The 27048-nt window shown below is 41.6% G+C and overlaps 1 protein-coding gene across 2 annotated transcripts in view; it reads left to right on the forward strand.

Annotated features, from left to right (window-relative positions):
• CASQ2 (calsequestrin 2) overlaps positions 1-22496 on the forward strand; it is a 96768-nt gene extending 74272 nt beyond the window's left edge. For both annotated transcript variants that reach the window (XM_027866780.1, XM_027866779.1), the window contains 4 exons: positions 375-429; positions 16681-16781; positions 20692-20766; positions 22026-22496. In XM_027866780.1, coding sequence (XP_027722581.1) covers positions 375-429; positions 16681-16781; positions 20692-20766; positions 22026-22235 — 441 coding nt within the window. In that variant the 3' untranslated portion in view covers positions 22236-22496. The remainder of the gene's footprint in view (positions 1-374; positions 430-16680; positions 16782-20691; positions 20767-22025) is intronic.
• The last annotated feature ends 4552 nt before the right edge of the window (positions 22497-27048 follow it).

Consider the following 27048-nt stretch of genomic DNA (forward strand, 5'->3'; position numbering starts at 1 on the left):
AGAAAGAAAGAAAGAAAGAAAGAAAGAAAGAAAGAAAGAAAGAAAGAGAAAGAAAGGAAGGAAGGAAGAAACAAAGAAAGAAAGAAAGAAAGAAAAATAAAGAAAAAAAGAAAGATAGAAAAAGAAAAATTTTCAAGCTTCAGCTATGTACCGGATACTATGCTAGGTACTAGGGATACAAATACCAAAGACAGTGTCTGCCTCCTCGAACTTAGATCCTAATAGGCTTTTCCTCTTCTTTCTCGCCTCTCCCCCTCCCATACCCATTATATTCCCACTTCCTAAAAATTCCTATTTCTGATTCTTTTCTCTATTTAATATTTTTTTATTTATGTCCAGTTTGGAGCATAATTCTTGATTCTTGTTGTCTACAGGAAGATGATTTGAATGGAATCCACATCGTGGCCTTTGCAGAGAAGAGCGACCCTGGTAGGCCCTTTCTTTCTCCCCAAGGCCCTGTAGCATCACACCTTCCATAAGAGTTGACTTGGTTTAATCCTGGAGCCCTCCCCCCAAGGGCTGCCTTCTCATCACAAAACAGTAGGGGAATGGTAATGGCGGCAGGGGTTGGGGACAGGGAAGAAGCAGTCTATCAATTCCAGGAGCCCAGATGAAGACTGCTTTTACTATCTCTCCCTCCCTGTATCTGAAATAAATCCAGGAAACCCTGGACACCCCGAGCAGTCATGCTGTTGGGACAGAGTCAGTTTTCAATTATCTGTGCCAGCAAAGGGAAACATAACCAGGGCTAATCAAAATACATATGACATAGTCAACTGCAAAAATGTACCCGAAGAGATACAGAGAATCCAGTATAGATGATAAAACTTCAAAGCTTTGTAAGTGGGTGTGTGTGGGTGGATGGAGAGAGGATACATCACTTTTGCTATACTAATTTTAACACACATAACAGCATAGGGAAGTGGGTGAAAGGCTGGTCTCTAAGCCAGGAAGACCTGCATTCAAATCACTTCTTGGCTGTGTGACCCTGGGCAATTCACTTACCTTCTCTAGTGTTCCAGGCTGTAAATTCTCTAAGGCTGTAAATTTCAGAGAAGGTGCTCCTTCTACATTGGTAGAGGCAGTTTCCTTATCCAGGAATTCCCCATGAATTGGCAATAAAATTATAGGTTCCCTATCCCCTATGACATTAAAGAGAGTCGTGTCATAGGAGATAAAAAGTCAGTGTCCAAATTAAGAAGGCCTGGATTCAAATCCTGCCTCTAACACACTGACTGTGTGACTTTGCACTAGCTCTGAGGTCAGGTGCCCTGGGTTCAAAGTCCATCTCTGAGTCTTCCCATGTTTGTGTGTGCTAAAGGGGAAGGGGAATGACAAGCATTTATTAAGCACCACTATGCGCAAGACACTTTACAAATATTATCTCATTGCATCCTCACAACAATCTCGTGAAGGAGGTGCTATCATCATCATCATTATTATTATTATTATTATTTCACAGTTGAGGAAAGTGAGGCAAAGACTTCTCCAGGGTCACACATTTAGGAGGTATCTGAGGTCAGATTTGAACTCAGTTCTTCCTGACTCCAGGCCCAGTGCACTATCCACTGCACCACCTAGACATTGGGGAAATCATTAAATCTCCCAATGCCTCAGTTTCCTTGTCATTATAATTAAAAGGTTGAACGAGATAGAGTTTGAGGTCCTAAATCTATGATCCAGGCTCTAAATCTGTGATCCAAGAATTTTTGGAAGTTACTTGGCTTCTGAGTGGCCTCTGCTACCTTTTTAAAACCAGAAGTTGAAAAGTGGGTTCTCCCCTATTTGGTGCAGGGAGTTTTCTCTACCAATGTAATCACAGGTCAGAAAATAAGAGGCATTAAACCCTCCACTAAAAATCTATTCTGATGACTCAGCAGACACAAGGGTCACCCTCTCAGTGGCTCACTACCTCTGGCAAGGTCCTTTCAAGCTGTCAGGGCTGGTTGATTAACTGTATGTTGGTCTGACAACCTGCCTAGCTAAGTCAAAGAGGTTCTCACAAAGGTGGCTACAGGAATATGGAGTCTTTTGGGCTTTGGAGAATCACAAAGAGCATCTAATAAGTCACAGAAGGGTTGCAATCTTCACTGGTGAAAGAAGCATCCACAATGACAAAATCTTGGATCTTTGACAATGACATTAAAATGGTGGTCTGATTAAATCATTTGTATGGAGTAGCTTATATTAAACATGGCAGTTTACTGGATGGGTCTATCTGTTTAACGCCATAAAATATTTCCTCTGCTTAGGAAGTTGACCAGGGAGAAATCTAATCTAGCCCCTAAATTGGATGGAAAATAGGCAGTACAGCTTATCTCTAGACTGTCAGTTACTGCCAGGTGAGTGGCATTTTCATAGCCAACTAGTGGTATGTTGATTTCACTTGTGTTTAAGTGAAATAGCAGTGGAAAGGGGGGTAGAGGGGAGAGAGACAGAGACAGAGAGAAGAAGGAGAAGGAGAAGGAGAAGAAGGAGGAGAAGGAGGAGAAGGAGGAGAGGGAAAGGAAGAGGAGAGAACAAAGGGGAGACAGAGGGAGGAAGAGGGGAAGAGAAAGGGAAGGAAGGGGAGAGGGAGAAGAGAGAGAGATTAGAAAGAATTAATCGTAGGCTCTTCTCCCTGGCAAGACGTGCCAAGGTGACAGTATTGTTTAGTAGTAGAAAGAGTCCTGGATTTGAGATCAGGGGACCTGAGTTCAAATCCTGCCTCTGGACCTCAGTTTCTTCATCTGTATAATGTGGGGACTAGACTAGATTATCTCTCAGGTCCCTTCCAGTTCTAAATTCCATGACCCTATGAAATATTTGTGTTGGATCTTATGGGAAAAATGTAAGTGAAAATGCTAGTAGAGTATAAACTCCATGAGGGCAGAAACTTCTTTAATCCTCTGTGTTTCCCACACACACTGAGCTCTTTATAAATGTTGTTGATTTCGGTTATGAATAAGTGTTAAAGTTAGGTTCAGGGGAGACTTGCTATAATTTAAGAAAAGAGGGAGGAAGGAACAATGTCATTTGAACCAGACAAGCTGGCAGGCAAAGCCCTAAGTAAATTGTCTCAGAGGAGCTTTGCTTGTCAAGGAATGTCCAAGAGGTCTCAATCTTTTTCCATGTGCTGTGCACCTCTGTGAGAGTGCACAGGATTTTAGGCTCATAGAGTTAGAAATGAAAGGAAGCTAAGATACTATCTAGTACAAAGATGATTTTTTTTTTTTTTGGTGAGGCAATTGGGGTTAAGTGACTTACCCAGAGTCATACAGCTAGTGTTATGTGTCTGAGGCTGGATTTGAACTCAGGTCCTCGTGACTCCAGTGCTCTATTCACTGCAAAGACAATTTTTAAAGATAAGAAAGCTAGGGTTTATAGAGGTCAAGGGTCAGTCAGTCAATGCACATTTATTTAGCCAGATACTGTAAGCACTAGGGATCAAAAGAGGCAAAAAACGTCCCCTTATCTCAAGGAGCTCACAGCCTAATGGTGGAGACAACATGTAAACACCTATGTACAAACAAGCCATAGACAAGATAAATTGGAGGTAAGCCTAAACTTTGGGAAGGCACTCACATTAAAAGGGACCAGGCAAAGTTTCTTGCAGAAGGTGACATTTTAGCTGGGACTTGAAGGAAGTCAGGGAAGCCAGAAGGTGGAGATGAGGATTCCAGGCATGGGGACAAAATGCTTGGAGGTGTCTCATGTGAGGAACAGCAGTGTCTGTGTCTGGACTGCAGAGTACTTTCGAAGGAAAAATGAAATGTCAGAAGACTGGGAAGATAGGAAGGGGCCAGCCTGTGAAAGGCTTTAAAAGGCAAACAGAATTTTATATTTGGTCCTGGAGGTAATAGGGAGCGACTGGATTTTGTTGACTAAGGAGGTGACATGACCAGACAGCTGCTTCAGGAGAAAGACTTTGGAAGCTCAGTAAAGGATGGACTGAACAAACCTAATTACTCTAAAATCCCTGTTAGGTATTCTTTGCACTGTTCTAGACCAAGAGAGAGAAAAATAGCATAAGAAGCCAGTTGCCTAAGGTTTACAAGCTATATCCAAAGAGAATGAGGCTCCTAGTGTTGTGTGAACAGGGATGAAATCACAATTCACAGCAGCCACCTGGCCAGTCTCCAGCAGGCTCCTACTTCCTTCTCTGCATGCCGCGCCACCCCCCCCCCCCCCCCCCCCCCCCGCTTGTGGCGGCGCCCGCCCCCCCCCCCAAGAACAACCCCACCCAAAGGCCTCCCCGAAAGTTGCACTAACCTGTTTGACCGAGATTGGAGCTGTAATGAATCAAGCTCCTGAAAAGCTCCTTTCACCTCCTCCCTACACAAATATCCCTGGGCCCAGATCCTGTCTGCTCCCAAGGGGGCCCAGGGCAGGGCCAGGGCAGGCCAACCTTAGAATGGAGGCAGCTGCCTAGACTGGCCACCCCTCCCTTCATTGGGAGAAGTGACTCTCATCTAGAAATAGAAAGGATTTTCTGGGCAAGACCCTGGCTATAAGACTGGTCAATCATTGACATCAACTTTTGGTGATTTCTCTCCTGCAGAGGGAGGTGGGTGGCAGAAAGACCACTTTCTTTCAATGCATCCTCCCCCTCCCCTGTGTGTCCTGTAGGTCTGGAAGAAATGCTAAGTGCTGCTGCTTGTAGATCTGATCCCCCACCCCTAAGCAGCCTGCTTCTCTCTCTCTCTCTCTCTCTCTCTCTCGCTCTCTCTCTCTCTTTCTCTCTCTCTCTCTCTCTCTCACACACACACACACAAAGAGGCATGTGTAAGCTCTCCTGAAACAGAAAGACTGTGGTCAGAAGTGGTGCCTCGGAGTGTCTGGGAAAGAGGGCTAACATAATGCCATCACAGAATTTTCGAGTTGGAAGGAATCTGGGAGGTCATTTAGTCTAACCCTCTCTTTTTTCAGACAAGGTTCAGAAAAGCCAAATGCCTTAAGGTCACTTAGCCAGTTAGCTGGTGGCAGAACTAGAACCCTGGACATCCGACACCCAGTTCAGTGGTCAATTTCATAGCCTTCCCAGTGTGATCCCATACAAGCAGCAGACACTGTCTAAGTACACCCAGGCGGAGGAGAGGCAATGCCAGGGAAAAGAGAAGGGAGAATGGGGTGGACAAAGGAACCGAAGAGCAAGAAGACAGTTTTCCATGAGGGCAAAGCATGGACACTTCCTGCCAATCTCAATTCAGAAAGATGATTGAACTCCCTCTCTTTTATCTCCTCACTGGGACCCTTTCCAGGATTTGGATTTTCTGCTTAGATCAGAAGGACTTCAACCCTTGTAGCTCGAAGTAGTTTGTCATAAAAGTCCTTGATTTTAAAACTGAAAGGGCTTACAGTGCCCTTCATATAGCACATTCCTTCATTTTACAGATGAGGAAGCTGAGTCCCACAGGTACTAAGCAGAAGAGCTGGGATTTTGACCCAGATCCTGATTCCAAATCCAGCAGTCCTTCCACTTCCCCCATGCTGCCTGGAAAACCCTGGAGTTGGGAAGACTTGGGTTCAAATCTCACCTCAGCACTTAGTAGGTATACAACCTCAGACTCAGCTTCCTCACTTGTAAAATGGTGGAAATAATATCTCCTGCCTCACAGGATCTTCCCGAGGATCAGATGGGATGATATACGTAAAGAACTCCAGAAACCTTCAAGTACCATATTTGTATTGTATTTGCGTTATAAACTCCATAAGCCTGGGTCCCAAGTATTTTACTGCCTAGAGAGTATAAAAGAAAGAACACTGGACTTGGAAGCAGAAACTTGGGTCCAAGTCTCAGCTGTAAAACCTTAGGAGACTCACATCAACTCTCTGAGCCCCAATTTCTTCATCTGTAAAATGGGCATAATAATACTGGCACTACCTACCCCACAGGGTCTTGGGAGACACAAATGAAATAACAAATATGAAACCACCCAATAAATACAAGTTGTTATTATTCTGATCCTACCAGTGGCCTCCAGTAATTCTAGGATGCAGGCTACCTCAGCCCTTCCCACGCTGGAGAAATATTTTGTATTGCTCCAAAAGGCCACTGTTGTATTAAGATGCTATAAATCTTTGGCTAGTAGGACCTTCCTCTGCCAGCTCCCCAGAAAGTCTAGCCAGGAAAGGACATTTTCCCAGGTCTCTGGATACTTTCAAGATTTCCTGGTTGAGCTATTTTGTCTTTCTTTTCCACTAATCCCCCCCCTTCTCTGGCTTTCTGTATGGTTGCTTAGAGAGCCAGCTTGGGAAGCTGCTCATTTGACAGGTTTGAAAATGCTTGCATCTCTTCCCTGCCGACCCCCAGATGTGTCTGAATAAATTTGACATCTTCTTTACAGGACTTGATGAAAGGTTTTGCAAAGTGGCGTTTCTACATGAGTGCCCCCTAGATAGATATCTTCCTTGGGAACACAGAATGTGAGTGCTAACAAGCTTGAAATGGAAAAATGGGCCAGTTTCTGTATCTAGTGAAGATTAAGTGAGGGGCTTGTGAATGGTGATTCTCTAAGCCCTGTACTACCAGAGCAGCCGCTGCTGCCTCTGGAATTTTAATTTTATTTATTTATTTTTATTTTTTGAGATAAACTGTACAAATATAAATTCAAAGGCTAATTTATCGTTTGGTTTCTCAGCACAAACTTAACAATGCTTTACATTTTTACAGAGCTTCTTATTTTTCAAAACAGTTTTGCATCCATTATCTTGTTTACATGGCACCTGTAAAGAGGTGTAGACTTAGAGCCAGAAGCCTGGGCATTAACTTGTGACGAAGGGATGAGTCGATTCTCCAACCCAAGCCTCATTTTGTAAACGCAAAATGATGATGATAATACGTATAACCCTTATCTCAGAAAGCTGTGAAAAAAAGAGCTTTATAAACTTGAAAGTGCTACAGATGTGCGAGAGACAGAATAGAGTAGTGGCTACCAAGATGGAGACCTAGGTTCAGGTCCCATTGCTGATATAAACTAGCTGTGTGATGTTGGGAGTTATTTAACCTTAAGTGCCCCAGGGAACGCCTTGAGACTGGAAGTTGCTGATCAGATACCAATCTGCTCAGTATGGTTTCCCAATGCAAATAAAGTCACACGTTTTTCTCTTGCTCCCTCCCCCCCCCAATAGAGTGAGGTACCATTGATCCTCATGAGTCCTCCAAGCTAATTAATGATGATAATGAGGATGATGATGATGAAGATTTCTGACATTTAATAGCTCTCTAAGGGCTGCAATATTAATAATCCTGAGAAAAAAGGTATGATGTGCAATTAAAATGATTGAAACTTTAATCATTTAAATAAATAATTGAAAGTAAAAAACGGGAAATGGATAACAACTGATTGTTGTTGTTGTTCAGTTATTTGAGTCGTGACCCCATTTGGGGCTTTCTTGGCAAAGATACTGGAGTGGTTTGCCATCTCTTTTTCCAGCTCATTTTACAGATGAGGAAACTGAGGCAAACAGGGTTAAGTGACTTACCTAGGGTCACATAGCTAGTAAGTGTCTGAGGTCAGATTTGAAATCAGGTCTTTCTGATCCCAGGTCCAGTGCTCTATCCACTGTGCCACCTAGCTACCCTACAGAACTGATATCAACATTAATTATAATTATTTCATCTAGAAGTTTAGCTAGTATACATTAATTACCACAATGGGGAGATGAGCAGAACCCAGTAAGCACCTCAGACACCAAACACCTAATTTTATTGCCAAATGGAGAGAGTTAGTTCTCAAAGGCAACCTAGATCAGAATATAAACTTGTCTGTAAAAAAAAATCTTAAAAATAGGGACAATGGATGATTAGAAGCAGGAACCATCTTTTGCTTTTCTTTCTATCTCCAGTGCCTGGAACATAGTAGATGATTAATAAATGCTTATTGACTGACATTTATGATCAGATCACTTCATAAAACAGAGAGAAGTAATCAAGGGTAAAACCTGTTTAAACAAAGCATGGGGGTGGCTAGGTGGTGCAGTGGATAGAGTACTGGCCCTGCACTCAGGAGGACTTAAGTTCAGACCTGGCCCCTGATACTTACTAGCTGTGTGACCCTAGGAAAGTCACTTATCCCTATTTGCCACCAAAAAACAAACAAAAAAAGTGACAAGATATCCAATTAAACAAATTCATCCCAAAGGCACCCAAGTATGAAAACGGAAGGAGGACCGGCAAACGGAAGAAATATGAAAGAGATCTGCAAAAGTCATTATTAACAAACTACTTTTTCCATCAATAATAATAGCTAGCACTTATATAATACTTTAAATTTTGGAAAGTGCTTTATAAATATTATCCCAATTGATCCTGACAACAAGCTTAAGGGTAGGTGTTGTTATTATCCTCATGGAAATTGAGGCACAGAGAGGCAAAAGATTGGCACAGGGTTATACAGCTAGTAAGTGTCTGAAGCCACACTTGGACTCCAACATCATTGTCCCCAACGGGGCTTAGAGAGGAGATAGAATTGGCTATAAAGAGAACAAAGATGAGAAAAGAAGGAAGAATAGATCAAGTAGAGATACACGAAACTCCTCCTTGAAGTAATACCACTATTAGATCATTGAAGAATCTGAAGGATGCAAAGATATCAAAGGAGTAGAAAAATCTCAGACCTTTTTAATAGTAAAAAAAACAACCAAACAAAAAGTTGACTGCAAGGACTTAAATTCACCCACCTAAGTCAAATGTTTATCAGTTTATCAATTGCATCTTTGATGGTGGTATTAGTAGGGAACAGGCTTTCCGAAGTGATAATAAAGGCTCACATCTTTATGATCTCTCAATTAATTGAAAGAATATAAAAGCCTTCTAATTGTGACTTATTGTTGATTGATTACCAAGAAAAAAGAACTGATTTGGTAAAGCCAAATTCCACCTTCCAAGTTCTCTTAAAATAAAGTGTCCCCCATCTGTGTACTAAGATCATTCAGGGACTTCTGGTTAAGATGGCATTAAAAAGGAGTCCAACCTTCCCACATATACTCTAGTAACGATCTAAAAAAGGCATCAGATTTAGTGATGACAAAGAAGTCTAAAAAAGACACATCAATAAGTTCCTTTATTCAAATGTCTGCAGAAGAAGACAGCCAGAAGTTGAAAGTACTGGAAGAGGCATCTTGCCAGTAAAACCAGTTCTAGTTCATGCGGCTGGAAACTCAAACCAGGGGGTGAGGGTGAGGAGAGGCTGAATGATAAGGAAATCCATGGTAGTGCTCCAGAGGTTTCCCCAAAAGCTAGGGTTGGCCATTGTGATCTTTACTTTGGGAGCTGTGCACCTTTGCCCGAAAAAAAAAAATCTAGACCATAATTCAATATAGGCCAAGAGTATCACATGACAGCCAAAAAGGCTAATGGGATCTCAGGCTGTGTTAAGGGGCGTAGCGTCTATGAGTGAGAAGGTAATGGTTTCTTTACACTCTGCCCTGGCCAAGCTTCTATTCAGTTTTGAGCACCAGAGATTATAAAAGAAGGGCTGTTGATAAACTGGAGGATGCCCAGAGGTAGGCAACCTCCACCAGGAAGGCCTCAAGTTCATGTCATATGGACCTGGACATAGAAAGCCTGAAGGAGTTAAGCCTTGAGGGAGACAAGAGCACTGTCTTTAAGTATTTAAACAGTTGTCATGTGGAAGATAGATTATAGTTGTTCTCTTTGACCTTGGAAGACAGGATAAGGAACAATGAATGAAAGTTGGAAAGAGGCAGATTTCGGATTGATGTCAGGGAAAAAAATTGCTAGCAATTGGAACTCTACGAAAGTGGAATGGGCTGCCTCTGGAGGTAGAGGGCTTCCTCCTCTTTGGATGGTTTCAAAAGAAGGCTCAGATGGGTTGTATACAGGCTTCTTGTTTCCATTTGGGTTAGACTAGATGCCCCTCGGGGGCCATTCCAACTCCGAAATGATGTGATTTTTGGAGCTGACAATTCATTTTATAGATGGGAACAATGAAGTCGATGGCCCTACCACCAGGGCTATGTTGAAGCCAACTCTAATGAGCTTGCAAAAATCATTAAAATTTTAAGGTATTTACAACTCAGAAACCTATAATCACTATAAATCAGCTTGATTTATTGTTTTGTTGATTGTCTAGAGCAGGGGTGGGAAACCTGCAGTCTTGAGGCCGCCTGTGGCCCTTAGGTCCTCAAGTGCGGCCCTTTGATGGAATCCAAACTTCACAGAACAAATCTCTTTAATAAAAGGATTTGTTCTGTAAAACTTGGACTCAGTCAAAAGGCCTCACTTGAGGACCTAGAAGGCCACATGTGGCCGTGGAGCCATAGGCTCCCTACACCTGGTCTAGAGACTTAAGAAAGTCAGTGCAGTGTGTGCGCAATAGTGTGTGTGCTTTAAAAGTGTATGTGCAATACTTTTTTTCCCCCCAGAGAGCCCGATTGTTAAACATTTACCAGCACACCCTGCTTTGCTCTCTAAACATTGTTTGAGCTCAGCAGAAATGCAGGAGAAGGTTCGGGGAATGAAATCATCACCAGACTGGAGGCCTGCTGACTGGAGGCTAATAATAATCATAATCACATGTGTTTATATAGTGCTTTAAGGTTTACAAAGTATTTTACATATATTATCCCATTTGAGACTCACAACACCCCTGCATAGCACCCTGACCTCATCTAATCCTGGAAGGTATACATGCATGCATACATACATGTATGCATACATATATAAATATGGAGTACATATATACACACATAATACTTACATACACATATATATTTACATTCATAAATGTGTATATATTCACATTTATACATGTGTGCATATATAGGTACAATATAATAATGCATGCCCATATGTATGCACAATACACATGTGTATACATGTATGCATGTACATGTATGACTAACTATATATGTATATTTATGTATATATGTATATACACGGATATGTATGTATATATATAATATACACACATATACATATATATGTATACACACACTAGTTAATTAGTTTGTTAGTACTTGAGAAGGCAACATGGTGTCCAGAGTAGGGCCCTGCACTTGGAATCAGGACCTAGGACCACAGACATTTAGTTGTTGGGTGACCCTGGGCAAGTCATTTAGCCTCTGGGTCTCGTTTTACTCACCTTTTAAATGAGGGGGTCAGACTCAATGACCTTGAAGGTCCCTTCTAACTCTAAATCTACGTCCTAAATGCAAAGTTAAGAAGGGAGAGTGTGTTAGAGGGAGGAGAAAGAGAACTTTGTAAGGACAGAATTCAGGCGATGCGTCACCCTCTCTGAGTGTTTCTGCAGTCTTCCTGGATACTCGGGCTCCTAGCTGATTCTCGGAACAAATATCCAAATACAATCTCCAGTATGTGTGATTCATGCTCATCTACAAACTTAACTGTGCTAACCAGGTGCAAACAAACAGCAGCAGGGCTAAACTATGGTATGACTTTGATGGGGAAAAAAAATCCAATTTCAGGGATGGCAGAGAACAAGGCTAAGTCACTTAAACCCAGCTAGCCTGCTTCTTGGGACTTCTTTTGCAATGAGATAATTAGCACACACAATTCTCCTGGGAGATGTCACTTTACTTTTACAGGAGGAGAAAGTGAAGCAAGAATGCCAAGAGGCAGGAGGGGCCTGAGGCTTTGTAGGTGTGTTTGCTCTCGGGCTGGCTGCCAGCTTCTGAAACATTCCTTGGTGGTGTAAGGCTTCGGCTCCTGCTGAAATGAATGAGACTGTCCTAGGACAGGTCCCCAGTAAATTGACACAGCCTCAGTCCCACCAGTTTCAGCCTTGGGACATTGTGGCCATAATCACATGTTTCTTTTCTCATGAGGATTCCAATTCCCAAGGAGACCTCTAACCACTTGCTTGTTCTAGGGATGCAGCAGCCAAGTGGAATAATCACCTCGTTGGGTGCTCATCATTTAATCTTGGCTACAGAGATCCCAAGACTGAAAATCTGGGCCCCAGCCTGAGGCCAGAAGTGCCTCAGTGTGTCATGGGAAATAAACATCTTTTGAGATCTGTCCTTTTTCATTTTATCTCAGCTCTGTGGTACCTAATAATAAAGAGGAAATCTCTTGCCCAAGGGATGCCTGCCTGGGTGTTTTTAGGTACTCTGCCTCTCTGAGATCTGAAAAATATGAAGCTAAGTGAACAATTAGAGTGTTGGGCTTGGAGTCAGGGAGACTCATTTTCCTAAGTTTAAATCTGGCCTCCGACACTTACTAGCCATGTGACCCTGAGCTAGGCACTTAACCCTGCTTGCCTCAGTTTCCTTATCTGTAATTAACCTGAGAAGCAAATGGCAAACCACTCTGGTATCTTTGCCAAGAAATCCCCAAATGGGGTCACAAAGTGTCAGACGCCACTCAAAAAAGACTGAAAAGTGGACAACAGATTCACATTTAGTTTCAGAGGCCCCATCTCCCTCCTTTGCAAACAATTACTCAGAATTCAGGGGGATATCTCCCCTTTTTTCAAAAAGTGCCTTTGAACTTGCTCCAGATCTCACTGAACCTGATTCCTTTTCTCTACTCCATCAATTCATGAAGCCTTTCCACTCTGTTGGCAGGATAACCTTCATTTTGCTGTTTTTGCCAGCATGGAAAGGTACTCTCTGTACTTCCCCATCTCTGTTAAATCTCAGATGAGACATATGGTATTCTTGGTACCCTCTTGACTCTGGGGAAAGCAGCAAAGTAGATTTATATTTGGGCCCTCTGGGAAAAAAATATTAAAAAAAAAAAAAAGGCCTCCTTATCCTGTGGATTGGGACCCAGACAGACCACCAGTAGAGAGAGTAGTCCTTCCTTTGCATGCCACGCCCCTTCCCAGGAAATGCAGGGACTACCCAGGTGGCCTTTCCATCTCTGCTCCCAAGCAGCATTAATGTCCGATTGAGTAAAAGGTGTGAGAGTTTAATGACGGGGTGCTTTGTCCTTCGTTGATTTAGCATTGCCTTCAGTGGGGTGGGAGGTGAGGGGTGGTCTTTGGAGCACTCAGCCTTCGAGTGGCAGGTCATTCCACTAGAATTACCTGTACTGTTTCTCTTCTCGTTAATGTTGTTTCAGTAGCTGCTCTAACAGCTGTTTGTTGTCCTGGTGCTCAGGTTCAGAAAGCACCGGGCTGAAACAAGACAGACTTCACACAGACCAGGGTAATTCAGGGGCTGCTGTTGCCCCACCTGAATAGCCCAGGGATTTAGGAAGCACAGCACACACACCAAAGGAGAGGATTCCTTCACAGCTCATTTGGATAGTGATTTCAACCCGTAAAGAAGCAAGCAATGTTATTTAACAATAATAACAGCAAACATTAATATAGTGCCTACTATGTGCCAGATACTGTGCTAAGTGCTTTTTACAAATATCATCTCATTTGATCCTCACAACAACCCTGGGAGGCAGCTGCTATTATTATCACCATTTTTACAACAGAGGAAACTGAGGCAAGTGACTTGCTCAAGGTCATACAACTAGTAAGGGTCTGAGGCCAGATCCAAACTGAGGTGTTCTTGACTCCAAGTCCAGCACTCTAGCCCACTGTACACCTACATTAAATCAGATAAAGTCACTCTGTATAATGAGTCAGATTCAAAAATTAGGAACCATCGCTATTAAAAATGAATTAGATTCAAGAAGATGGGCACAAGGTGATACAGATAGTGAACAATAACACCAAAAGAAAAAATTTTAAAAACTTCATTTATATATGAGATCAAGAAAGTATAGGCACAAATACAGAGGAAAAAGACCTGGAGATCATAGTAAACCACAAGCTAGCCATCAGTGTCATAGAAAAGAAAACAATCATGATATTGACTTGTCTGCTAAAAAAAAAAAGAATGTGATAGCTCGACTGCATATTTATGATGATTTTTTTTTCTTATTTCAATGTGGGATGTGAAGAGAATAGTTTTTTTTGTTCAATTAAAAATTATTTTTAAAGAACGTGATATATAATGATGGAGAAGTACTCCTGCCCAACCAGAAAGGATATTATATCATATCTTATCTGAATCATAAAACTGTAAAAGAATATAAAACCCTAGTAGAGAGCATCTAGAGAATGGGGCATGTAGAGAGGAATTAAGGTATAGGGAAAGAAGACTGAATCAATGAAAAAAAAGATACTATCAGAAAAAAAAGTTAAAGGAATTGAGATTATTTAACGTTTAGAAGAGAAAGCTCCAAAGTGGTTTAACTGACTTCCAGTAATAAGCCTTTAGATAAAGATTGTGCCCTGTGTGGTAAAGGGGAGAGTGGAGATGGGAGTTGAAAGCAGAGAATAGTCAGAAATTAATGAAAGAGTTTCAGTTGATATAAGGAATAGTTCCTTGACTGTCAGCTGCAGGAATGAGCTAGTGGAGAGAAGCTATGGGTAGGGTCATATTCTTCATAGTCCTTCTTACCAAAGGAAGAAGAGGCTTTGGGGATTGGGGGGAAATGGGGTTGGTGGAAGACATCTGCCTGAAGAACTCCTTCCCATTTGTGATGATGGAGGAGCAGAAAATGGGACAGAAATGTTGATATTCAGTTTTCCTCCATTACTATCCCAAGTGGTATCAAGCACTAGAAAACTTTAAGAACCACCACCAGCCCTGAAGGGTTAGACATTAACCTGCCTGTAGGTCTACCTTATAAGGTAGAGGATTGGGTCAGATGATCTCTGGAGGTTTATTCATTCATTCATTCAACAAATAATTATTGTGTCCCTATGATATGGGCTGAATCAAGCACTGTGAATACAAAGAACAATACAATACAGAGAAATGCACTGAAGAATACAAAGTTATAAAAGGTATATTCCCTCCTTTAAGGAGTTTATAATCTATTAGGGGACAGAAAATATACACACAAATAACCAGTGCATGGCAGAAGGTGATAGTGAAATTCCCTCTATTTCCATGATTACAATGAAGAACTTTCAAATTAGCCTCATATCCCAAAATGAAATAGACTAAGTTGGGAGTTAATGAGTTTCTCAGCCCTAGAGGATACTAAAAGCTCAGGTTGGAAGACCACCTTCTAGGGATGTTTGGCAAGAGATTCATGTTCTATGTAGAGGCCAGCCAAGATGACTTCTAAGTAGATGTCTTTATGCTGTGATTCTATGATGCCATGATAGATGGTCTCAGGGACTGTCATCCTGGCTGGTACTTGGAGCCAGGCTCTCCCTACAAGTTACAGAGGTGCCTGATCCTTTTTTCTTTTAATTGCAAAGTCTTCTAAGAGATTCTCATCTAAATGCTTATGAGCATCTCAGCTTCTCACCCCTTCGGGACCTGAAGGTAAAGCAATTTGAACGGACTCTCAACTTTACATAGCAAAGCAGAGTTGGAGCTGTTGAACTGGTCCCACAGGATATCCAGTTGCCAAAATTAAAAAGTTCAAGGTCAGCTTTCCTCTGAGGAGAGAGCTTTCTTTCTAGTTAGAAAATGCACCAAAGTATCTGGCTAAGTATTACAGCAGAAACAGGATAGGACAGAGGAGGTGAAGGGAAGGAGAAAAAAAAAATGGTGGTCCCTGAGCCCTCAGGCTGGTCCAAGTGACTTTAGGTAGCTTCTCATTGTATTTTGAATCCTCAGGAAGCAAAGTACTTTCCTTGTGTAAGTTCGAGAAAGCTCATCAGTATCTACCTTGCATCTAGGATGGATACATGGCTGAATATTTCTTTTTTATAAATCAATACCTAGCACAGTGTTAGGCACATGGTAGACACTCAATAAGTGGTTGTTGAATTAGGTTTTTTTTTTCTTTAAGTTCTGATGTACTGATCTTTAGTGGTGTTTATAACTGGCTAAGAACCTTTTTTGAAGGATCATAGATTTAGAGCTGGGAGAGACCTCAGGGATCACTGTGTCCAATCCCTTCATTTGACCAACAGGAAAACAGACCCAGAGAGTTTATGTGCCTTGAACAGGTTACATAGCAAGTGTCAGAGGCAGGGCTTGAAGCCCTCTCTTACTGACTCCGCTGGCAATACTCCATCCACTGCACTATGCTGGTCTCTTAAAGACTTACAGCAGGGGTTCTTTCCTTGGGGGTCTGCAAACTTTTTTTTTTTTTTGAGGCATTTGGAGTCAAGTAACTTGCCCAGGGCTGCAGATCTAGTTAAGTGTCTGAGACCCGATTTGAACTCAGGTCCTCTCAACTTCAAGGCAGGTGCTCTATCCATTACCTGACCTAGTTGCTCCTGAGTCTGAAAACTTTAAAAAAAACCATCTTTTGGAAACTATATTTCAATATCATTGGCTTCCTTGGTAATAGTATTTTGTTTTATGCATTTCAAGGCATTTTTCTGATAAGGCATCTGTAGGCTTCACTAAACTATCAAAGGGGTCCATGATGCAAAAAAAAAAAAAAAAGTTAAGAAGCCTTAACTTAGAGAAAAGTCTCTAACCTTTTCTGGGAAATCAACTGGAGGACACGGTCAAAAATCACCAAGAAGAAGGCATGAATGGGATCCATTTTCACAAATGGAGGGAGTATCTACATTAAAAATATTACGTATCTATTAAAGTATAGAGCTGCTGTTTCATGGCTATGGTTCCCAAATAATTACATTTTGGTAGAACTTTACATAAACATCCTACAATTTATACCATTTGCCCAGTGCTTTTAGAAATATACATCTACTCCTGTGAGTTTCCCTTCTCTTTCTTCCATCTTAAAAGCAGCATGGATATATGTGCTATTTAATGTTACAAACATTCTTTCAGATGGCTTTGAGTTCCTGGAGATCCTGAAACAAGTTGCCAGGGACAATACCAATAATCCTGACCTAAGCATAGTATGGATTGACCCAGATGATTTCCCAATGGTAAGACCTTTATTCTCCTCTGTAGTCTAATATTCGTTAGCAATTTTGGTGCCTGAGGCAAGTGCCATGAAATACACCCTCAAATAAAAATTTTTAAAGAGAACTTCAATTGGTAGGGGTGGAGGAGTAGGCAAGGCTCCAGGACACTATGAGGCAGCTACTAGGCATGGGAAATTGTGGGGTGGGAGGGTCAGAGGGAAGGGCAGGGCTCAGGAGAAACTCACCTGCAGTGAGGAAGCATATCAACTGATTGCTTCCTATTTTAACTAATTATTCTTATTAACTAGTTGCTAAATTTAGTTTTTGCTTTTTTTCTACCCTTCTACTGTAGGAGTGTAAGGGCTATCAGCACTCTCTAAATTTTGGTGTCCCCTGGCAAGGCCTTTGTTGCCCTCCTTAGTTAGTTGTACAGTTCTTTTTCTTAAGGGATAGGGGGAGAAGGGGTACACAAACATGAAGCATAAGAAGAGTAAAACAAGAAAGATCATCTGTGCAGAATGAATGGGGCTGTTGGATCTGAGATGGCCCATGACACCAAGTGGTGTCTTGGTTATCAGGGACAATTCTGAATTCAGTGCCTTGCAGAAACACTGGAAGTTGAGTTGGCAGAAGCATTCATTCCTTGGATGTCAGAAGCTGGAGATGCTCTTTGGGCCCCTAAGCAGCAGCTCTCAATTTTCTTTTAGTTTCACGACCTCTTAAAAATTAATTGAAGACCCTCTCCTCCCCCAAGAGCTTTTGTTTGTGTGGGTTATAGCTGTTGATATTTACCATATTCAAAATGAAAATATTATGAACTTATGATGAAAATGGTTTTGTTATTATAGTAAATAATATTATTATGGAAACAGTTTTGACTTTAAGGATCCTCTGAAAGGGTCTCTGGGACTCCCGGTCCCCACTGCCCTAAAGAATGGGCTTGGAAGGCAGGGACAGAGGAGAAAGATCAAAGAATCACTTTTTCCAGCAGCAAGGAATTTATTTTTTAAAATTATTTTTTAAGTAGAAGAGCATCACACTGAGGCAACCCAAGCAGGTGAGTGAGGGGGAGCAGAGATACTGTTCTAGACAATTGTTCTTTGGAATAGACATCAGGACGTTTTGTCATTCTCTTGAAAGTTCTTTTCAGTGTCCCTGCTAAGCATCTGTGTGTTCCCCCAAAGGCCAGCCAAGTCAGACGTGGACCTGGGGAGTCTGAGGAAGCAGCCACTGCTTTCTATCACTACTCATGAGGCTTTACGGCCTCCACCCAATTTCCCTCCCACTCCCACTTCCATCCCAGACACAATAGACCCGGGCGTTATTTCCTCCTCACAAGTCTAGCTACCTTTCTGTGGAGTCTGGAGAGTAGGGGGATGGGAAAGGGAGAGCTGGAGTTCCCTCAGGGTCATCCTTTCTAGGCATCTGACCTCCCAGGCTCCCAGAGAGACTTTGGCCATAAAACCTGGTGAATAAACAGTGTCGGCGAAGTGAGTATTAGAGGATTTCAGATTCAGCCCTGGGAGGACCTCAGAGGCCATTTGGTTCAAGTTCCTCATTTTACAGAAGAGGAAACTGAAGGAATGAAGCAGACTTTTCCACTTTGTTTCTGTTTTCTTTTTCTTTTGCAACATGGCTAATATGGAAATGTTTTGCATGACTTCACATGTGTAAGTGATATCAGATTGTTACTTTCTCAAGTGTCAGGGAGGGGCAAATGGGAGGGAAAGAATTTGAAACTCAAAAATTTTTTAAATGAATGCTAAAACTTCTCTAATTTGAATTTTAAATAGAAATGTAAAATTTAACTGTAAATTTAAATTTTAAATAGAAATTTTAATTTAAATAGACATTTTTATTTTAAATAGACATTTATAATGTCTAATTTTCTCATTTCTAATGTAATTGGGAAATATTTTATGAAACAAATAAAAATATATTTTCAAAAAAAGGAAACTGAAGCACAGAGAGGCTAATTGCCTTATCCCATCCCACACTTTGTAGCTGTGTGGCTCTAGGCAAGTCCCTTAACCCTTAACCTCAGTGTCAGCTGAATAAAGGTTTGTTGAGAGGATTAAATGTACTTTGCAAACCTTAAGGTGCTATATAAATGCTGCTTAATGCTGTTGTTATTGTTACTGTGTAGTGCTGAAGTCTGGGACTTAAAACAGGTCCTCCTCTGTCTCTAAATCCTGCATTCTTTCTCGGGTGCCAAATTGAGTCTCACTGCCTTCTGTCTCCCTCCTCCTTCCTGGTTCATCCTTCGACCTCGTCCAACCAGGATGGGCATAAAGGAAAACCTGCCCAACGGTCCTTCCACCCCACTCTCGGCCGTCTCATCATGAAAAGTGCAATAAGTGCCCCATCACGATAAGCCAACACACGACATTTTCTCCTGCTTCTGCCCCCTTTTCCAGTCCCCACCTTCTCTTTTTCCTCTGGTGAAGGGGCAGGCAGGCTCTAGAGGCCATAGTCATACCAGAGTTAGCAAAGGCACCCAGGCTTTATGTGAATTAGCTCCATTGTTTCCAGTACCTTGTCTTAGGAAAGACAAGAGAGGAGACAGCAAACAAATTATGAGAAGCCTTCAGCCTAGGACAGAAGGGCCTATATCTTTGCCTCTCTGTGTATATGAGTATAAGTCATAGCCTAAGTGCAAATACTGATGGCTGTCAGCAGCAGGCAGCTTTGCTGGCCAACGTTCAATCTAGTAATGAATAGGCTGGATTTTCTCATTACCTGGGTGTGTCCCCTATGCACTTGAAGCTCTAAAAACAGCGAGTCTTGCACGGTGCTAACAAATGTGGCTTATTCTTCCAAGTCTGAACAATAGCCAGATCCAAAGTTCATTTGGTCAAGTTGATTTAAAAAGAAACAAACAAACAAAAAAAAAAAGGACAATCACTGGCAAGGCCCAGAGGCCTCCAGAGAGAGACTTATCAGAGTCATGACATCAGTGTCCCAGTGATGGGTACTAATCATGATAAAAAAAAAAAATATCTTAGCACTCTTTTCTTCCAAATGCAATAAAGCTTTATTAAACTTCTTTCAGCCCTAGTTCTGGCTTAATTGAACTTTTCTGTGTCTGGAGGGCACCCCTCTTCAGCACCCTTCAAGTTCCAGATAGCTACCTTGGTCAATACTCAACAGGGGAGGGTTCCAAGACATCTTTCCAAACCATTCACATTCTCATGCATTTTCATAGTACCCAGTTTTCATCAGTTTAGTCTTGCAATGTTATGCAGGAACTTTAAGTCTGTGAGTCACATATATTGGCCTTGACTCTCTCCTCAGACCCTAGATCTTCCACTGTTCCCCACACTTCCATATCCTCATCTCTATCATTTCCAGATTTTCATATTCTACCACTAGACTGGGAATAAAGCAAGCAACCAAATATTTTCCCAAAGTCAGTCCAAGGGATCCAGATCTTCCCTTTTAGCTTCTGTCATGCCAAAACATTGTCAGTCTCTCTGGCTACTGGACTTTGGTTATTTCCTTATATATGGAATAAAGAATTTTCAAATGTCACATTAAAGGAGAGACAGAGACAAGCATCTCATTTCACTATCCTTTAATTCTCAGAGTGCCACATATCCCACGTGAATGAACATTGGACTATGTCAACTGTACACTGTAATTATATTAATCTGTTCCTGTATTATATATATACTTACACCTTTTTAAATGTGTTCCTCCCATTTCCTCATATATTAGAAATGCCTCAAGGGCTGGAATTGTGTCATTTATCTCCTTTGACCACTCAGTTTATACCTAGGATTGGTGGGAGAGAATCTTTGAATGGGTTTGACTGGCTACTGGGAAACCATGTGAGATTAGCTGCAGAATAGCAGACTAGCCTAGCTCTGTCCAGTGGCTTTGGTGATGAAAAGTTTATTCTGTCCCCTAAGTGTATTCTTTATTGTCATAGCTTGTCACCTACTGGGAGAAGACATTTAAGATCGACCTGTTCAAGCCTCAGATTGGAGTAGTGAATGTAACAGATGTAAGTATCATACACTAGAGGACAGTGTGAGAACCTCCTACTTATATTGTTCTGTGTCTGAATGTTGCCTGGAGAAGTCTGGTCCAGAGATCATATAACATAGAAGTGAAAAGGATTTTAGAGGCCGATGAGTACAGACCTTTCATTTTGACTTGCCCTGGATGATACAGTTAATAAGGTAGAATTTGAATTTAGGTCTGGACAGATAGGGAGAGAGGAGAAGGAGGAGGAGGGAGGAGAGAGAGACAGGAAGGAAGGGAGGGAGAGAGGGAGGAAGGGGGGGAGAAAGAGAAAGGGAAGGAGAGATAAACAAAGAGGGAGGGAGGGAGGAGAGAGACAGAGACAGAGACAGAGAGAACCGTTACTGCTTCTTTCCCCTCCTCCCCAGCGCCAGAGCTCCTTGAGCCATACCACTTGTAGCTGGCTGAGCTTTCCTCTCTAGCACCAGCAGCAGCAGTGGGTGTAAACGCAGTCTTGGCCACCAAGAGAATGTTGTTTCTTCTGTCTCAAGCTAAGTAGGGATAGCTGAGACAGAGGGGAAAGGGCCTTTCCAACCTCTCTTTCCCCTGGAGCAGGTGGGAAACATAATTGTTCTCTTCTGTGCCCAAGGATTGTCCATAACTCAAACTCTCCTAGTTTGAATTATGACCTAGCAAGTGAAGTCGGGAAAAGAGGAGGGATGGTGTCCAGGGTCTTGCTGATACATAGTTAAAGATCTGCATTTTGGAAACCCCTGACTCTTTGAATGTACAGAGTTCCTCTTCCAAGTGTAAGCTGAGGGAAATCATCTAAAGACTTTTAAGTGAATCACAGAAACAAAGAGAAAGACTGGAAAGCAGAAAGCTTCTATTCACTGGCAATATGGAAGCCCAAAGTTACAGGAGGCCAAAAGGATGAAAGTTGATCATTATTGCAAAGGATGCAGACAGAATGGACCTTTTCGAGGTAGTAGCCCTTGTGAGTTGGGGTAAATTGATGCCACAAGAAAAGGTTGGGTGACCCTTTTTGAGGCTGTTACAAAGGATATTCATGGACAGGTATGAGTTGGACTAGAAGTCTTCTGGTGTCCCAGCAGACTCTGAAATGATCTAATTCTCATAATTTCTTGCCTGAAGAGATGGTATTTAGTTAGCCAGAAGCTTCAGACATCCTCCCTGAATATGTACTCTATTCTCTGCCAGCCAGGACCACTTAACCCAGTCTGTCCTCAGTAGTTTCCATTCTGCTATCCATTAACTCTCATTATTTCTTTATTGTAGGCAGACAGTATCTGGATGGATATAATAGATGATGATGACTTACCTACCCCTGAAGAACTAGAAGATTGGATAGAAGATGTACTTTCTGGGAAAATAAATACAGAAGATGATGACAATGATGCTGAAGATGATGATGACGACGACGACGATGATGATAACTCTGAAGAAGATGATGATGATGACGATGATGATAGTGACGAGGAGGATTAGCTCTCATGCTGAAATTCTCACAGACACGGAACCATTTTTATTCATTATCCTTTAAAGACAGAATGGGAGACAGGAACAGGCAGTCCCAAAGAGATCCTTCCTTTATTTTTAAGACCTCCTTTTGTACTCCCTTATTATCAAGAATGAGAAAACAGTAACTCCTTCCTAATATAATGTGAGAGATTGCTGGTGGATATAGGTTGGGAATAGGAGAGTGAGAAGGGGGAGGATAGGGAATATGTCTGGTTCTAATGTCCAGACATCCCAATAGGACAAGAAAAACCCACTCACACTTTACTGCAGTTAGCAACTTGTTTCTCTTATCCCCAAATTACAGAGATCATGACAGTGTCAACATCTGGCTAAGATCATGACAGTGTCAACATCTGGCTATCTTGAGAATAAAGGTTCCCTCAGATCTATTCTCAAGTGTACTTTTTATAGTTGACTGTGACAATAACAGAAATCACGTTTTTGAAATACCCACCAATCCAGCGTAATCTTAGATGCCATGGGAAATACTCCTTAATTAATTTAGGAGTATACTCCTAAATTAGGTAAATACTCTCAATTAGTTTAGAACCCAAACTCAAGACAGGCCCAATATGGTTCATGCCCATGGAAATGGGTGAAACTCTGAAACTTGTAACTTTGCTAAATAGTTCATTTATGATAATTCTTTTTTCAATATCAAACCATCTACTTTATTGGATGGTAGTCACAATATTGGCATGTTTCCCACCCCACCCTCTTTTCTTGTCCTTCCTTTCACCTCAGAAGCACTGTGGATGAGCCAGACATAATCTTATTGCAAATTATGTACCTTTGTATGCCTGTAGTTTCTTCTCCATCATTACATTTTTTTCCTTCATAGTAAAAGTTGTTTTTTTTTTCTGACATCCTATCAAACTGAACTTTCTATTAATTAACACTTTTTCACATCTTAAGTGTAATCAGAATCATGACTTATAATCATGACCCTGAAACACGGTGAGAACCAGAAGTGCCTTCTGAATCATCAAAAAAAGCTTAAATTATGTTCAGTATAGTTGTAGTGTCGTGTGTTTTAAGTCTCTTCTAATTTTTTGAAAATTGGCAACTCATCTATGAAGACTTTTAGCCAAAATATCTTACTAATGAGAATTGTTCCATACCCAGTCATTCTGGGAAAACAGAGTTAGCCCTATTTCTGCATACATTTCTCTGTTGTATAAGATTCTGGTGGACTGTCCCACAATTTGACGTGGATACTTTTCAAGGTCTGCAGCTTGGCATACATACTGGGAGGCTTCTAAGACTATCTGAATGTCAGCAGAATGTCATTTGGACTCTTTGGGAAATGAATCAGCAAAGTAGTTGTTGAAGCTATTATTCTAAGTAGGCTTCGGTCCATGAGCCTATTCGGCACCTATATCGGGGATGATACTTGACTACTCTTCATCTTTGGACTTTCATTCTCAAGGGGTTTTGTTAAGCTGTGGCCCCCTCCACAAACATACCGCCATTCAATTAAGTCACTGTGTCAGAGTTCTGGGGCGTTGTAAGATGACTGTAGAGGAACAAGTAAGAATGACATTAAAAGTACCATCCAGTATATGTACGACTGGGAAAAGACCACTTATGTGCCTTGTGGACGTGAAAAGAATCAGAGAATGGCTTCCAGGGCATCGAGTGGGTTCTTTTCAGAAGATTTAGGGAAGAGAGGATACAAAGATGTGGTGGGGTTATAATCTCCATTGATGAGCTCATGGACCCAATAAAGGATCAACAGAGTCATGCCCCGATTCTTTTTTGTTTTGTTTTATTTTCCATTGGGACCTCAGACCAACAATTAGTCTTGATCATTCTCAAGGGCTGGGTGCAACAAAACTTTTCAATCGAAGCAAGGCAATGTTCTTCCTATTGTCCCTGATAGTATGTCTGTGCTCGGGCATGAGGCTCCAGGAATTTTTTCCCACCAATTTCACCCAGTGAAGCCTAGAATAGTGTGATTACTCTAGTCTCCTTTTGGAAATAATAGCCAGGATGATAAGCATTAGGATGATAGGGCTACCCATCATGTTTTGGAAAATGGTTCACTGTTTTGTTGTCAAGAATGGGTAAAACTTTTAAATTTGTCTGTAAGAATAATAATCCTATTTTAAAATTTCAAATTGGTGTTTGTCATCTTTTGTGCTTTGATCATTACTTCATTTTCTTTGAATCTGTGAGGTCATCTTTTAACTGAAATCACTAAGGGCACGTTAATTACACACTTATTTATGGCATAGTGGAAAAAGATTGGATTTGGAGTCAGACATCCTGGATCTTAATCCCAGCTCTGATACTTTCTGTGTACCTGTGGGCTGCCCTATAATTTAGTCTCCTCACTTATAAAATGAGAGTAATCATACTTATGCTATTGTTTCTGTTTTTCAGAAAAACAAAAAGGGATGAGCCTATTGTTCACTTGAACATAAAAGCCTTTAGGTATGGGTTGTCTCTTGTTGCAATTTTCTTACTGGAATTTTACACCCCTTGGAATCCCATTTGGGAAGCCTATTATGAAGAAATTCAGATTGTTGGGAGGCATCATCATATCAGTCTCTGATATGTCTCTAGCTCTGCCTAGAAATGGCACTGGGTAAGACCTTCCATTAAAGGATTCTATTTCTGGCCGTAGCTCCTGGAGCATTTGGTGGGAAAGCATGACAGTTTCTTTCCTCAATGTCAACCCCAAATATACCACTTTCTTCTTTGAATAATAGCCCGATAAATTCACACGAGCCCTTCCTGAATGCTAGCAGCCCTGTCAGAGAAGCATCCAACCTAGGTATGAGAGAACAAAACGGCCTCATTTAAAGACTGAAAAATACTCCCTGCTACAAAGTAGGTTCTGTGGAATAAAGCGAGTTCTCTGGCCTGAGAGATGCCTTTTGGCAATAGGGCCTTGTTTCTATGAAGAACTTTCTCCCTAGAGCCATCTGAGAGGTTACATGCTATAAGACAGGAGAGAAGCAAGGCTTCAAATCCCATATCAGACACAGATCATAGATCCAGAGCTGAAAGGGACCTTAAAGGCCATGAAGTCCAACACCTTCATTCTACAGATGAGGAAACTCAGGAAAGGGAAGGACAAAGCAACAAGCATTTATATAGTATCCACTATGGGTCAGGCATTGTGCTAAGCCAATCAACACAACAACCCTGAGAGGTAGGTGCTAACATTATTCCCATTTTACAGCTGAGGAAACTGAGGTAGACAGAGGTTAAGTGACTTTCCCAGGGTCACATAGCTAGTAGGTATCTGGATTTGAACTCAGGTCTTCCTAACTTTGGGCCTGATGCTCTATCCACTGTACCACCAGCTAAGGCCATCAGAGATTAATTGGCTTTCCCAAGGCCACATATCTAATAAGTGTCTTAGGTGGAATTCACGCCATAGTGCAAACAAGTATAAGTTCCATCCTCTCTGAACCTCAGTATCTTTATCTGTGCCATAAGGATAATAAATGCTAGCATTACCTACCTCTCAGGGTTGCTGTGAAGAAAGCCTTTGATAAATTTCAAGAACCATAGAAATGAGTTCTTAAATGTTATTCAAGTGTCTTCTCTGGTCCTAAGCCTTGCTAAGAAGGAATCTGCTGAAGTCACTTAACTCCAATTGCCCAAAAAAAAAAAAAAAAAAAAAAAGGAATCTGCTTGTCTGCTGTCTGCATTGCTGACATAAAAGGATTAGTAGATAAGAACCGTAGGCGAGCAAGGTAAGCACCAGGAAAAGATGAGCTTCCTTGATGGAGTAATTTGCCTTCAGCTTTTCCCAATGTAAACATCCCAATCATCAAAACTAAACCCACCTACGCCATTCACTGAAAATGAGCCTTGTGAAAAGACCCAAGTGTGGAATACCCTTTTTCCCTCCTCTTGCACATCTCTGCAGCTACATTGTTTACTTTTCAATTCTCCCCTGACTGGTGCAGTGAGCCTCTCCTTCAAGACCCAACTCACTCGTCACAGGCCTCCTTGACCCCCTCCCCCGACAATGTGTTCCCAGTCCTTCCGAATTTCTTAGGCCACATCATATTCTACCTTCTGGTTTAGTGTCCTTGCATTCCACTGGAAGATTTCTGACTGCACAGACTATGTCCTTTTCCATTTTTGTTGTGAGGACATGAACCTTCCCAATCGGGGTTTTACTTCTCATCCTAGAAGTCACACTTACCAGCCCTGGGACCTACTTCTGGCTTATTTCCCTTCCTCAAGGAGGAGTCTGGAGCCATTTCTATAACCTAGCTCCTTTGTCCCAAAGGAGAAGGTAGAAAGGCACTAGTTTCGACTAGTACCTAGTACAGTTGCCAGCAGCAGAAGACGGAAGCCATGCAAGGGTGGATGCTTGTCTAGAGCTGTAAGCAATGAGTAAAAACAAATTCTGACCTTTTCCCTAGATTTAGCTCCACTAAGGAGCAGTTCTCAGGCTAATACTGCAATTTATTGGAACTATAGAGGTCTTTAAGATGGGGATAGGGAAGAAATAAGAAACATGATCTCTTAAGGTTGTGCTTTTCTGGGTTATTTACCATGTAAACACAGCCTGTGTAATTATCTGTAAGGTTTGGTGCATTTAATATGAACTGGCACTGCCAGTTGGAAACAATGCCAGATATCTAGGCTCTATTTTTGTCTGGGTAAATAAGGGATCTCTAGGGTATCCTATGCATAAGACACCAATGTATGAGAGAAAACTGCCACATTTAAAAGCCCTACAAACACTATCCACTAGATTCTCTAGGGATCTAGAGAAATACCTCCAGCACTTTTGGGAGAATTGGTATCA

This window comes from Vombatus ursinus, unplaced genomic scaffold (assembly GCF_900497805.2).
Source record: "Vombatus ursinus unplaced genomic scaffold, bare-nosed wombat genome assembly UNPS02014782.1, whole genome shotgun sequence".
Lineage (NCBI taxonomy): Eukaryota > Metazoa > Chordata > Mammalia > Diprotodontia > Vombatidae > Vombatus > Vombatus ursinus.